Source organism: Anas platyrhynchos, chromosome 1 (assembly GCF_047663525.1).
Source record: "Anas platyrhynchos isolate ZD024472 breed Pekin duck chromosome 1, IASCAAS_PekinDuck_T2T, whole genome shotgun sequence".
Classification (NCBI taxonomy): Eukaryota; Metazoa; Chordata; class Aves; order Anseriformes; family Anatidae; genus Anas; species Anas platyrhynchos.
The window spans coordinates 207351741-207365135 of NC_092587.1; the positions used below are offsets into that span (position 1 = coordinate 207351741).

The window sequence follows — 13395 nt, forward strand, 5'->3', positions numbered from 1 at the left end:
CAGGGCTCCTTGTGCTGTCTGCCCCAAGGGCACAGAGTGGCCTTTGTGCAGCCCCCATGCCCCAGGTAGCCCCAGCTCTGCCACCCAAGCTGCTGCCCAGGGCCAAGTGCAGGGTGCAGGTCCCCCTGTCTGCCCCCAACCCCCAGCATGTTGACAGCAGCTGAGCTGTGTGCTGAGCCCCTGAGTGCCACAGGTCTGTCCTCCACCCACTGGCCATGCCAGCAACCACAAGGCCGTAAGTGCCAGCACAGCACAAGCCCAGAGCAGCAGCGACAATGTCTAGCTCTGTACAAACAAGTGTGGTTTATTAAGGCATTTCTTTGAGAAGTTGGCACTTGGGTCCAGGCTGTGCTGGAGCGGCCCAGTGTGCAGGCCGACGAGCAGCGCCCAATACATGCAGCTCAGCGAGACACGATACAAAAGGTACAAACAAAGTAGAAAACAGGAATCGTAGTACAATGTGTAAAAATAAATAACTGGAGGCTTGGCTCCTGGCTGGGCTCAGCAGCACGTGGCTGTATCCCCCCAGACAAAAGAGGGGCCGTGTGTCTGACCCTCTAACATGGCGTGCAGGGGGTGACCCGTCTACACCCCACATCCTGAACGTGCAGAGGGGAGCAGGGCTGCTTGGCCATCCTAGCCCCATGCAAGGCTCACAGCACACGTGGCTCCTTGGGGGTGCCTCTTTAGGCTTTCCACGTGCCACGTGAGGCAAGAACTGTCCTCCTCTCCCAGAGCCATCCTGTCTCCCTCATGGGCCCAAGGCATGGCCCTGGTGCCACCACTGCTGCTGCAGATCCCAGCCCTGTTGTTGTCCAGGGCAGCTCCTGGGGCTGCCAGCACTGAGCACGCACTTGCATGGGCAGCACAGTGCCGGGTGTGGGGCACCCATTGCATGGGCTGGGACCCATGGCATGTGGGGGAGGTTGGAGCTGAGACACTGGCGGACATGTGGCTGCAGTCACAGGAGGTTCTGAGTGGGAAAGGGGCAGTGGGCAAAAATGGTTGTTTGTGGCTGCTGTGATAAAACATTTGGGGCTGGGATGACAGGTGGGGATGCAGCTATGGTGCTGACAGGCTTTGGACTGAGGCTACAGAGCGGGTGTAGGAGAAGTGTGATAGGAAGGGAATTCCCAAACACAATGAACAGCCCCAGACCCCCTTCTCAGACGTCTGGGTGTCCTCCCAGGCTGACTGTGTAGCTGGGGCTGCCATGGTGCCCCGAATGTCCTGCTCCCAAGCCTCACCCTGCATCCTGTACCACGTGTGTGTAGGTCACAGTGATCCTGAGCACCCAGGGCCATAGTGGCCGGCACAAGGACTGCACTCCCAAGGTGCGGGGCCATGCAATGCCCTGTGGGCTGTGGGTGAGCACTGGGGCAGGGGCTGGCCCTGGCATGAGCTGATGCCAGCTGCAAGCAGTGCTGGTGTGCGGATGGGGACCAGCCCCAAGGAAATGTGGCTCTCCCCCATGATCACAACACAACATGAAGGATTGGTGCAGAGCAGCCCCTGCACAGAGGGCTGGGGATTCTGGCAACCACCCACATTCTGGAGGTGTTCCTGGTGGCCCAGCCTGTCCTGGTGAGCAGGTTGCACTGCAGGGCCCTGGGGGAGGCCTGCCACCCCATATCCCATACTGTGGCTGCAAGACAACGTGCTGTTTGCCACCAAGCCAGCCTCAGGCCATGTGTTTTTTCAGGGTACCCCCCACCCCTGCTTCCTTGCAGCTGCATGCTGCCCACCAGGCCTGGGGCAGACAGAGCGAGAGGTGGTCACTGACTTGAGTCCCTGAGCGGCCACATTGGTGCCTTTCCTGGGGGGCTTGGCATCCTGGGGCCAGCTGATGCTCTTGCCGGCCCTGCCACAGCCTGCCCAGTGTCTGTGCCTGATGCTCCAGCCAGCCCACAGCTCAGAGAGGCAGTTGGGCCTGGGAGCAGCCTCTCTGTGCTGTGTAGGGCACCCAGTCTCCCAGCCAGCCCCTGAGGAGCAGTGTTCTCCAGCAATTCTGGGAGGGAGAGCCCTTACAAGAGGCAAATGCAGTGGGGGCAGGTGGAAGGGCTTGAGGGACCTGAAAGGATCCCCTTTTCCCCCCCATCAGCCATGGATAGGCAAGCAGACAGTGGTTGATGCCTTCTCCCCCTACAGCTTGGCCTGGGATGTGTTTCCCCATATTATCAGCAAGCAAGTTCAGCCATCCCCATTCCCACAGGCAGCATGGGCAGACCAGCAGGCAGCTGGGGCTGTGCTGTCCGAGCAGTGCATCCCTGTCCAGGGAGCATTCCTCCCCAGCCCCACAAGCTCCCACAGAGATGGGGCCAGCAGGGATGGGCCAGCTTCCTACTGCACCCAGAGTGCTGCATGGCTTGGGCAAGCAGCCAGGCAAGAACAGGGTCTGCAGTCTGCAATGCCCTGGCCCAGCAGGGCAGGGAGCACCCATCTGCTCCCAGCCCCTCTCAGAGCACAGAGTACCACGAAGCACCAGCGTGCCAGGCGCCGATCTGAGACACCATGAGCAGTACAAGAAACCATGCCCTGGGGTGCTGGTACTAGGATCAGCAGTCCATAGGGCATCAAAACTAGCACTGAATCTGCCAGACCACAGGGAGTCACAGGAGCCGGCAGTCCCAAAAGACATGGGAACCTGCAGCTCATGGGGGCTCCAGGCCAGGCAAGGTGCTGGGAGAGCAGGATCAGCACCCATGCAGAGTGGCCCTGGGCTTGGCCCTGCTCCTGGCCCCATGGCTGCAGGGTGGGGTGGCGGAGTCCACGGGCCCAGGTCTAAATCCTGAGCTCGGCCTCCTCGGGGGGCTCCAGTGAGTGCTCGGCACTGATGGCAGAGGCTGAGGGCCCCTGTGAGATGCCAAAGGGCGAGACCACGGGGGAGCGGGCAGCCAGTGGGGACAGCGAGGGGGAGAAGCTGGGCGACATGGCAGAGGACGAGATGGAGCCCTCGTGGCTGATGGGTGAGCGGCGCAGGGAGGATGGGTGTGGGAAGGTCCTGCCTGCTGGTGGCTTGGGGGGCACAGACTTGGCACCTGGGTGGGCTACTGAGGTGATGAGGGGTGGGGGATCAATGCGGGGCTTGGGCTCTGCCTTGGGTTTGGTTGGAAAGGGCTTGCGCAGGGAGCTCTCATCCTTAAGGCGTGCGATCTCTGTGAAGACGCTGGCCAATGGCTGGAACTGGGGGCACCAGTTCAGCAGGTAATCCCAGTTGTAGCTGCCTCGGAGCTCCTCATCGCTGGCCACGATGGCAGTGAGCGAGCCCTCCACAGAGGGCTTGCCATCCTCTGGGAAGGCATAGTCCTGGGGCTGGGAGGACACACTGAGGCCGCAGCGCACACCGAGGAAGGCGCTGCCTCCCCCATCCTCACGGTACAGCTGCGGGGGTGGTCCCGGCAGCAGCAGCCCGGAGCCCTTCTTGCTCTTGAACCACTGGGTGCTCTCCAGGGCGGCTGGCTCACAGGAGATGTCGGAGAGCTGGTCGGCATCTTGCTGGATGCCAGAGTCAGGGCCACGGGCAGAGATATGCTCCTGCATAGAGGCCGTGATGCTGGCCACACGCGGGTACTCGTTGATCATCCGAATCTCATCATCTTCAGCAGCCTCAGCAGAACCTCTGCCACTGGAGTGCGAGGGGTCTAGTGAGCCACCTCGTGTGTAGGGCCCTGCTGGCTCACCCCCATACCCTGGCAGGGCCTGATGGTAAATGTGCTCACCCCCAGGAAGTGCTGGTTCCTCACGGCCCAGCTTCTGCAGGGAGCCACTCTGCACGCGGGCCAGTGGCCTGTCCCCCTCTGGCTTCTCGTGGCCCCGGCGGTGACGGGAGCGGACCAGTGCCAGCACGATGGCCACAGCAGCCAGCACCACCACAACCCCCAGGGAGGCAGCCACAGCCACCAGCAGCAGGTTGAGGTCCGGAGCCAGGCCGAAGGACGTGTGTGTGATGTCAATGGTGACCTGTGCAGAAGCTGAGCGGGAGGCAGGCAGGGGGCTGCGTGCCTGCACCTCCACACTCATCTCACGTGGCTCCCTCTTGGCGCGCCCAGCCCCAGCCTGGGGCTGGCTGTCCATGCGCAGGTAGATGGTGCCCGTGGTTTGGTTGATGGCAAAGTACGGTGATGGCTTTGTGAGGGAGTACAGCACAACTCCATCAGCCCCCTCATCCTCGTCTGTTGCCAGCACTCGCCCAATGCTCTGCCCTTTGCGGGCACCCTCAGGGACCTCAAAGCTGAAGGAAGGGCTCAGGAAGATGGGATCATATTCATCCTCCCCAGTCACCAGTACCCGCACAGTCACCGTGGCAGAAGCGTTGCCAGCATCGGTGGCCCTGACTAGGAATTGGAAGGCTTTAGCTCGTTCGTAGTCAAAGGTAAGACGTGAGCGCAGCTCCCCAGAGCTGCTGTTGATGGCAAAGGCATCCCGGCCCTCTGCCACACCAGGCTCCCCAACTGGCTGCTCCAGCACTGCATACCGAAGCTCCCCAAAGACGCCAGTGTCTGCATCGATGGCACGCAGGGTGGTGACCAATGTGCCAGGAGGCAGGTTCTCCCGCATGCTGGCACTCAGCATCTCCACTGGGAAGTACGGTTTGTTGTCATTGACATCCTTCACCTCAATGGCTACAGGTACCAGTGCGAAGTGGCCGCCTGGCTCATCTGTAGCCTGCACCACGAGGGCATGCAGTGACTGGGCCTCACGGTCAAGAGGCTGTGCCAGGCACAGGGCCCCTGTACTCTCATGAAGCTGGAAGAGCCCATGCTGGTCACCTGAACTGATGGTATAGTGAACGTGGCCGTGGGGCCCCGAGTCAGCGTCATGGGCCATCACCCGCAGCAGCTCTGTGCCAGGGGGCACATTCTCACTCACTGCTGTGCGGTACTCAGCTCGGGCAAACACGGGTGGGTTGTCGTTGACATCCTGCACAGTGATGAGCACAGGCACTGTAGCACTGCGTTGTGGCAGGCCCCGGTCCGAGGCTGCCACAGTGAGGTTGTAGACTGGGATGGCTTCAAAGTCCAAGGGCTCCACAAGCACCAAGGCACCCTGTGTGCGGAGGTGTCCTCCTGCCCAGGCCACACGGCTCTCCACCTGGAAGGCATTGCCACCATTGCCACTGACAATGGTGTAGTCAAAGCCAGCGTTCTCCCGTGAGAGATCGGCATCACCTGCCTCCAATGTCAGCACAGTGGTTCCCGGGCGCAAGTCCTCAGGGACACTGGCATTGTAGCACGGCACCTGGAAACTGGGGCTGTGGTCATTCACGTCGAGCACCTGCAGCTGCACAGTGGCCCAAGATGAAAGGCTGGGAGAACCATGGTCACGGGCCTCCACCACCAGGTCCAGGGTAGGCTGACTGGCATCAAATTCCACCCGCCGAATGGTGAACAGGGTCCCTGTGAGGGCACAAAGCCAGAGTCAGCATGGGGAGCCAGCAGGGAGGTGGGCATGGTGTTCTGGGATGCTGTGGTATGCCTTGATGGCTGCCACCACTATGTCTGCCTCTCTGACTACCCCAGCCGTAATGAGGGGCCAGCATGGGGCCCCTCCCTCTGCATGCACTGTTGGATCAATCTACAGCATGAACCCTATGTAGCAGTTAGCCCCACACACCATTGCTGGGGTCGATGGCGATGTCAGGGCTGGGCACAGCCAGGTGGAAGGTGACATCCCCGTTGCTGCCAGAGTCTGGGTCAGTGGCACTCACAGTGAGAAGGATGCTGCCTGCAGGTGTGTGCTCTGGCAACGTCACCTGGAAAAGAAGAAAGCCCCAGTCAAAATCATGTCCCTCTGTGGGCATCTGTTCCTGCTTGACTGGATCTGGCCAGCAAAGCTGGGAGAAGGTCTGGGCTGGCCAGGGCAGCCATGGCCAAAGTAGCTCACTTCCTCACTGACCAGGGCCTTCCCACCTCTGTACCAGGGCCACAGTTGGCACACTTGAGGTCACCTGTCCCACATGCATGACACCTAGCATTGTAAGTGTGACTTCTGAGAAACTTCAGCATCCAGTTATTGATCCTTTTCTCTACCATCCTCTGCTATGCTGAAAAACTTATTAGATGATATTATTTTTTATATTTATTTTTGTCTATAAAAGGTATTTTACTCAACTCAAACACCTCTCATCCTCTTGTGCCAAACAACATGTACAAACAGGCAGTTCCACTGTCTGCTCTCCCAACCTTCAAGCATTTCTGTGTCTTCCCAACTTCTTGCATCTCTGCTCCAGAGATACATCACATGGTACTGGTCAGCTTTTGTCCATTTACCTCCCTATGGGGCTTCTGGCCAGGTCTCACCAAAAACACGTCAGCCTGTGACCCATCTCCCACCAATCTTGGCCTTCCTGCTGCTCCTACTTATTCTGGCATGTACCATCTGCATGCAGCTGTGCAGGCCTGCAGCTGCTGATCCCAGTGCCGTGTGCCTGGTTTCAGCTTCCTGTTCACACTGCAGTGACAGCAGGAGGGGTGTCAGGGTGTGGATAGAGGCTCAGAAGGAGAAGGGCCGGGATGGGCTCAGACCCATCCTTGAGGGTATCTCTGTGCCTCCTAAGGCCAGGTGAGCCAGGCGGTGTACAGGAGCAGCACAGGGGGTTATGCAGGGGAGCCAGCACGTGCGTGTTCAGGTGCGTGTGTGTACAGTACCTGGTAGAAGCCCTGGCTGAAAGACGGTGCGTTGTCATTCACATCCTCCACGACAACGGTGAGGTTGGCCTCGGTCTCATGGCGGGTGTCAGAGGCACGCAGGGTAAGGGTGTAGTGGCTGCGTTGCTCGTAGTCCAGTGGCCCCGTAAGGGCAATGCGTCCCCCATACCGCAGCACACTGAATGTGCCCAGAGCATCACCATCCAGCACGAGGGTGTAGGAGAGTGTAGGGCCCGAGTCCACATCATTCCCTGTCAGCTGTGCTATCTGGGTGCCTAGCAGTGTGTCTGAGGAGAGGCAAGGCATGAGCAAGCAGCCCCATCTCCTCAGAAGAGAACCCAGCTCACGTGGGGGAACCAGCCTGAGCACTGGGGATAAGGGAGATGTCCTAGTGGTCAAGGAGCAGGTCTTGGGAACCAGGCAGGAGGACTGGGCAGGCATACCAAGCGCAGAGAGCCAGCAGGCCACTCGTGCAGCCAGAGCCCCCATGAAGTGGGCAGAGACCAAGGAGAAGTTGGGGGTTCAGCTGTTTCCATCAGGACACAGCTGCTGCATCACAGCCAGCCATACAACCCCCAGCTCCAGGCCATCACAAACAGGGCAGTGCCGAAGGGCTTGGGGGAGCTCAGCCAGCGGGTCAGCACAAGCCATCCCTCATCAAGGGAATGAGCAAGCCTCTCTGGGGCCTCTCCCCCACCCACAGGTGTTTATCATGCCTCAGCTCCTGCCACTGGTGACGCGCTGACCTATGGGGCTGAGCTGCACTTACTTTCTGGGACCCGCACCTCCCAAGGAAATGGGATGGTGGGGCTATTGTCATTGATGTCCATCACCACAACGGTCAGTGTTGCAGAGCCCACAAGAGGAGGTGTCCCTCTGTCCATTGCTGTTACCACCAAACTGTGGAAAAGCACAAGGGCACGGCACAAGGTTCACAAATGTGGCCATATGTGTGAGGGCCAGTACGTGCATGCATAGCATCTGGAACATGGGGCAAGGCGGCACTACACATGTGTGCAGGGTTGGAGTGTGTACACATGGTAGTAGAACTACGCACAGCATCTGGAGTATATGGGGCAATGGATATGTGCAGAGCATCTGGAGTACACGTGAGTCAGTGGATGTGGACCCATACGGAATATGGGGCAGCAGATGGATGTACATTTGGGGTTTGTGTTTGGAGGGCAGTGGATTTGTGCCCAGCACTTGGAACATATGAGCAGGCAGGGATGTGGGCACAAGAGTCTGGAGCATGCACAGCCCTGTCATGTGCACATGCATGGTTGGGGGCTTTTGCAAGGGGGTTACAGTGGATGCATCCATAGCATTTTTCATGTATTATATTTTTGCATAGCATAGCATGTGCAAGGGGCAGGAATCTGGAATGTTGGTGAGAAAAGATGTGGGCAGAGTGTGTTGAGGCATGCAAGGAGACAGGTGACAGCATTTGGAGCATATTTGGGAGCTGGGGAATACATGGAGCCTCTGTTTGCATGGAGCAGTGATGTGTATGTGAATGGAACGAATCCCCTAGGCCTCCATGTGCCTTGGAAGAGTGAAGAGAGATTTGAAACATACATATGACAGCAGGAACATAGCCTTGGTGAGTTGGACAAAGTTGTTCCTTGTTCCTTGTATCTGAACCATGCATGTGTAAAAAGGTAGGGGGAGGTTTAAATTCATGGTTTGTAGAGTTTGTCATCACCTTACATGGTTGTGGTTAGGCTGACTGTGGGATGTCAAGAATGTGCACATGCGGTGAGGGACCTAGAGGACTTGGGCTGAATGCAGAGGGACTTGCAAGAGGGCTGAGATAGCTTCTGGAGGGCATGTGGCAGAGCAGGAGGGTGCAATGTGCGGGAGTGGGAAGGGACTGAACAGATACGGTCTGGATTAAGCAGGCAGGAAAGAGAATGGATGCAGCTACTGAAGAGTCCACTGCCCCCTTCACAGCCTTTTCAGATTTGTGAAATCCTGGCTGAACAGAGCGCAGGCTCATCTCATGACTATCTGCCATGCCCTCAGTGCCATTTGCTACACATGCTACTACTAAGTCTGAGTTCCTGCTGTTGTTTGGCAATGGCTTTGGGTGGCACCAAGTAACAGACTATCCTCTGCAGCCTTGGGGATGCTGCTCCTATGTCCCTCCCATACCTACGGTACAAGTTGGTCCGGCCCTACTCACCGGGTCTGTGACCAGATCTCCCTGTCCAGGATGGCAGCAGTAGTGATAGTGCCGGTCTGAGGATCGATGTGGTACAAGCCTGTCATTGGCAGGGACTGGTTAATAGCATAAGTCACCTGCCCATTCACTCCTTGATCCAGATCATCTGCCAGGACCTGCAAAGCCACAAGAGAGATTCAGCAGTGCAGTTGTGGAGCCCTACAAACTACAGACCTCCAAGGCCAGACCTACAGATTTATAGGTGCCAGCCATGGGCCTATGGCACAGCCCCCCACCTCCTCACCCTGGCAGGGGCAGCCAGGGGCTCAGATGTCCCTGTTTGTGCCCCCAGTGCTACCTGGATGACTGGGGAGTCATAGCCCTGTGATTCCCAGATGAATGCCACATAGTTCTGCAGCTGGAAGCGTGGCAAATTGTCATTCACATCTTGCAGGTTAAGGTTTATGGCCATAAAGCTGAAGGAAGCTGCTGTCTCTGCCTGGACCACAAGACGCAACCGGGGGCTGGCCTCGAAATCCAGGCTGCTGGAGTCCTGAACTGAGATGGCACCTGGGGAAACAGCAGGGTCAGGGGGAGAGTGGGTGAGTGAGGCACCAGCACACCCAGTCCCCATCTTCTCTTTTGTTCCCTTACACTCAATCGATCCCTCCACCCATCCATCCACTCTCAAATAGAGAGAAATAGTATACTGAGCTCTTCTGAGCCCTCTCCAAATCTAAAGCCTTCTCATCAGCCCTGGTGAACTGCCCTGGTGATAAATCCTGAACACTGCCCTCTGCTAACTTCTGAACTGGGCCTGCACATTTTTTGGGGAAAGATCCAGTTAGCAGGGACCAAAATTGTGCTAAGAGCTGCATTTGCAACCTCTGGACAATGATGGGATAGTGTCTATGTCCAAATCCTAATACCATTAAATTTACTGGTAGATATGTAGACTGTGTTCCTGTGCCTTTGGAGGGCTCTGAGACTTGTTGAGCTGAGCAGGCACTGGCAGAGCACAAGTGACCTTCCCTTGCTGCTTCCCCAAGTGGTCCTGCTGCTGTACCTGAATTGGGCTGGATAAGGAAAGCATTCTTTTCGTTGCCACTGATGATGCTGTACGTGATGCGCCCAGAAGAGCCCCCTGTGTGCACAGCTTGGATGCTAGTGACAGCAGTACCTGTAAGGGAGGGAACAATGTTGAAGGGGCAGCAGAGTCTCAGGGCAGGTGCCAGAGGTCAGGGGCACGTGCTGTACTAGAGGAACATGGCCCCGCCTGAGGATACTGTTGCCAAAGGAGGTGAGAGTCAGGACTTCTAGGGCCTGTCTGTGGCCTTTCTATGGTCCCACTGAACCCTGCAGACCTTCCAGGAGCATCTGTGCACCTGTGACCCACAGGATTACCACCCTCAATACCCTGGGCACCAGTTAGGCCCTACTGTCCCCTGGATATACACAAAGCATGATGACTTCCAAAAATCCTGCAGTGCTCTCCAGTCTAAATATCCCTCTTCCTCCCCATCTTCTCCCATTTCATCCCAGTCTGTGCTGGGCACTCTGCTCAGCTGATACCTGGGGCAGCATTTTCTGGCAGGGCCACTTCACTGGTGCTCCGGGGAAAGCGCAGCCCTCGGTAGGGCTCTTCCTGCAAATGGATCACCACCACGCCAGTAGAGGAGAGCGCTGGTTGCCCCAAATCTGTGGCCAGGATGAAGAGAGTCCGCTGGCGCTGGCTGAGTGAGCCCAGGGGCTGCAGCAGCTGGATATCCCCTGTGTAGGAGTTGATTGCGAATGCAGAGTTGGGGGTGGCAAGGCGATACAGGATGGAGGCGTTGGCACCTGCATCCCTGTCCTCTGCCCTCATGGTGGCCACAACCTGCTTGAGTGATGTGTGGCGAGACAAGTTGACAGTCAGCGGGCTGTGCAGGAAGGCAGGAGCATGGTCATTGACATCCCGCACTGTGACAGTGACCCGCACAGCTGCACTCTTGGGTTCCCATGGTGCTGAGTCCACAGCCTTGGCAAGGAAGCTGTAACTGGCGTGGCGCTCCCGGTCCAGTGCCTGGGCACTTCTGATACGCCCGCTCTGTGGTTCTACTTGGAACATGCCCAGTGACTCATTGCCCAGATAGTAGGTAACCTGCCCATTGGTGCCCTCATCAGGGTCCTCAGCTTCCAGCTGCAGAACCAGGGCACCAACAGGCAAGTCCTCTGGCACCTCCACCACATAACTGGCCTGAGCAAAAACAGGTGCATTGTCATTTAGGTCCAACACCCGCACGTTGACTGACATGGTGGCACTGCGTGGAGGGGTGCCATGGTCTTGCACCACCACTGTGAGGGTGTAGAAAGCAACTTGCTCCCTGTCAAGAGCACGTGCAGTGGAGAGGACACCTGAGACAGGGTCTAGGGTGAAATCTTGCCCAGGGTCTCCATCTGGAAAAGAAGACAGGGAACAGCAAGACAGCGTTACTGTAACCTGAGGTTGGCACAAGGAGGGACCTAACCTATGCTGCGTGGAGGGACAGCATGAAGTCCATCCCAGTGTGGCCTGCCAGAGAGGGTAGAGTGAACTGTTCTTTGTAAGTCCCTAGTGGGACTTAAGTGGGACTGAACCTCCTTGGTCCAGCTCTGTGTGTGTATGTGTAAGAACTGGATCCACCAGCTCACAGAGCAGTGCTGTTGCCACAGATAATGCCTGGTGTAACAACAAAGACATCTCACTTAACAAGCTGTAAATTCAACAGGCCAGAGCAGGTAAGAGAGGTGTGGAACTAATTTGAGCCTGAGGAACCAGAGAGAGCCTGGGGAATGAGGCAATGTGGCCTGTGCACATTTACCGGGGGCAGTGCAACTAGGGGGTTGAGAGGAAGGAGTAGCAACATATGGTCTGGAGCAGGAGAGAGCTGATGTGGAACGGGAATTGCCACAGGTGATGCTTCCAAGAGCTCCTAGCAAGCCTGGGTGAACAGCTGCTACCAATCACCAAGCATGAAACTACAGAGCTCTCTCTGTCCCTATGCTCCTCACCTGCCACACGGTACTCCAAGCGCCCATTCTCGCCTCCATCAGGATCGGTGGCCCGCAGCGTGTAGAGTGCTACGCAGCTTTGGTTCTCAGGGACCTCCACAGACCAGGATTCACTCTCTAGGTGTGGTGTGTGGTCATTCTCATCCCCTACTGTTATCCGCACAGTTGCCTTGGAGAGGTTGGGGGGAAGGCCACCATCCCGTGCATAGACTGCAGGAACACAGCAAGAGTGCTGCAGAGTACCCTGCTAACTGGGAGCTACTACCAAGGCTGTCACATGCAAGTCACAGACAATTACAGGGGAGCCAGGCATGGGATCACTGGCATTCCTACATGCTCAAACCACCCAACAACCCTGCATGCTCTGCAATCCCTCATCACTTCCCATGGCCTGCCCGCCTCGCAACACCACCCTTCCCCAGCAGTGAGGAGCACTCATCTGTCTTCTCTGTGCTCCCTATAACCCACCCTGCCATGTCTGCTGCTCCCTCTCATGCACTAGCACAGCCATACCCATCAGCACATGCTGCTCCTGCTCCTCACGGTCCAGGGCATGTGTAGTGACAATAAGCCCCGTCTGTGGGTGGATGGAGAATGGTCCCCCAGAGAGACCCCCATAGGTCACCTGCCCATTGGCACCTGCAGGGAGGAGTACATTTGAGGGCAGCCCAGCAGAAATGCCAAGAATCTCTCACTTGGCTCCCAGCCCCGCACCTCCTTCCTCCCAGCCTTCCCATCCAGTTGGCAGACAGACTGTGGAGCAGGATGCTCTCACTGCCTGCCAAGTAAAGGTGTGGGCAGAGATGTGTGGTGGAGGGAGGTCCCAGACCAGCCCAGCTTGTGGAAGGGAAAATGGGATAAGGAACCTCCAAGGAACAAAGCCCATTGACTTGGGAAGTAAAGGGAATCAATCTCTGTTCTCATTCTCAGATTTTCCCAGGGTCCATCCCATCCCTCTTTACCAGGCCAGGTGATGGTTCCTCCCTCCATGGACACCCAGGCTCTCCAAACCAGGTGGGAGGGAGCAGAGTGCACCTCGTCCTGCAAGTTGCATCCCAAGAAGGGCTCCTGACCAAACTGGGCAGCTCACTCTTGCCCTGCATCCTCACCCAGGTCCCGGTCTGTGGCCAGCACCTGCAGTACAGGGCTGCCAGCTGGCAGGTTCTCCATGATGTGTGCTTCGTACTCAGGCTTCTCAAAACTGGGAGCCTCATCGTTGACATCCAGAACCAGCACAGAGAGTAGCTGTGTGGCTGAGCGGCGTGGGAAGCCATGGTCTGTGGCCACCACAGTCAGGTTGTGCTGCACCACCTCCTCCCGGTTCAGTGCCCGCACAACAGAGAGCGCACCTGCAGACAGGGGAAGAGGGATGATCTGGGACTGCATGCCATCAGGGCCAACCACTCCCTGGACAGAGGTGTCACAAGGCTGCAGGCACTGGGGTGAGCCAGGGTCTTGAGAGACAGCAGGGTCACGCCAGCCAGGTGCTATGCTTGGGGCTGTCCACACCCTGTAAGTCCTTCTTACCTCCAGGTGATCTGTACTCCCCAGCCC

At 57.5% G+C, this 13395-nt stretch overlaps 1 protein-coding gene across 4 annotated transcripts in view; it reads right to left on the reverse strand.

The window, feature by feature from the left end:
• Window positions 1-284: 284 nt before the first annotated feature.
• DCHS1 (dachsous cadherin-related 1) overlaps window positions 285-13395 on the reverse strand; it is an 80646-nt gene continuing 67535 nt past the window's right edge. For all 4 annotated transcript variants that reach the window (XM_038179036.2, XM_038179037.2, XM_027465901.3 and 1 more), the window contains 11 exons: window positions 12951-13190; window positions 12355-12480; window positions 11842-12051; window positions 10384-11247; window positions 9878-9991; window positions 9170-9381; window positions 8833-8987; window positions 7417-7547; window positions 6648-6934; window positions 5614-5752; window positions 285-5396 (listed from right to left, as the gene is read on the reverse strand). In XM_038179036.2, the coding sequence (XP_038034964.1) occupies window positions 2782-5396; window positions 5614-5752; window positions 6648-6934; window positions 7417-7547; window positions 8833-8987; window positions 9170-9381; window positions 9878-9991; window positions 10384-11247; window positions 11842-12051; window positions 12355-12480; window positions 12951-13190 (5093 nt within the window). In that variant the 3' untranslated portion in view covers window positions 285-2781. The remainder of the gene's footprint in view (window positions 5397-5613; window positions 5753-6647; window positions 6935-7416; window positions 7548-8832; window positions 8988-9169; window positions 9382-9877; window positions 9992-10383; window positions 11248-11841; window positions 12052-12354; window positions 12481-12950; window positions 13191-13395) is intronic.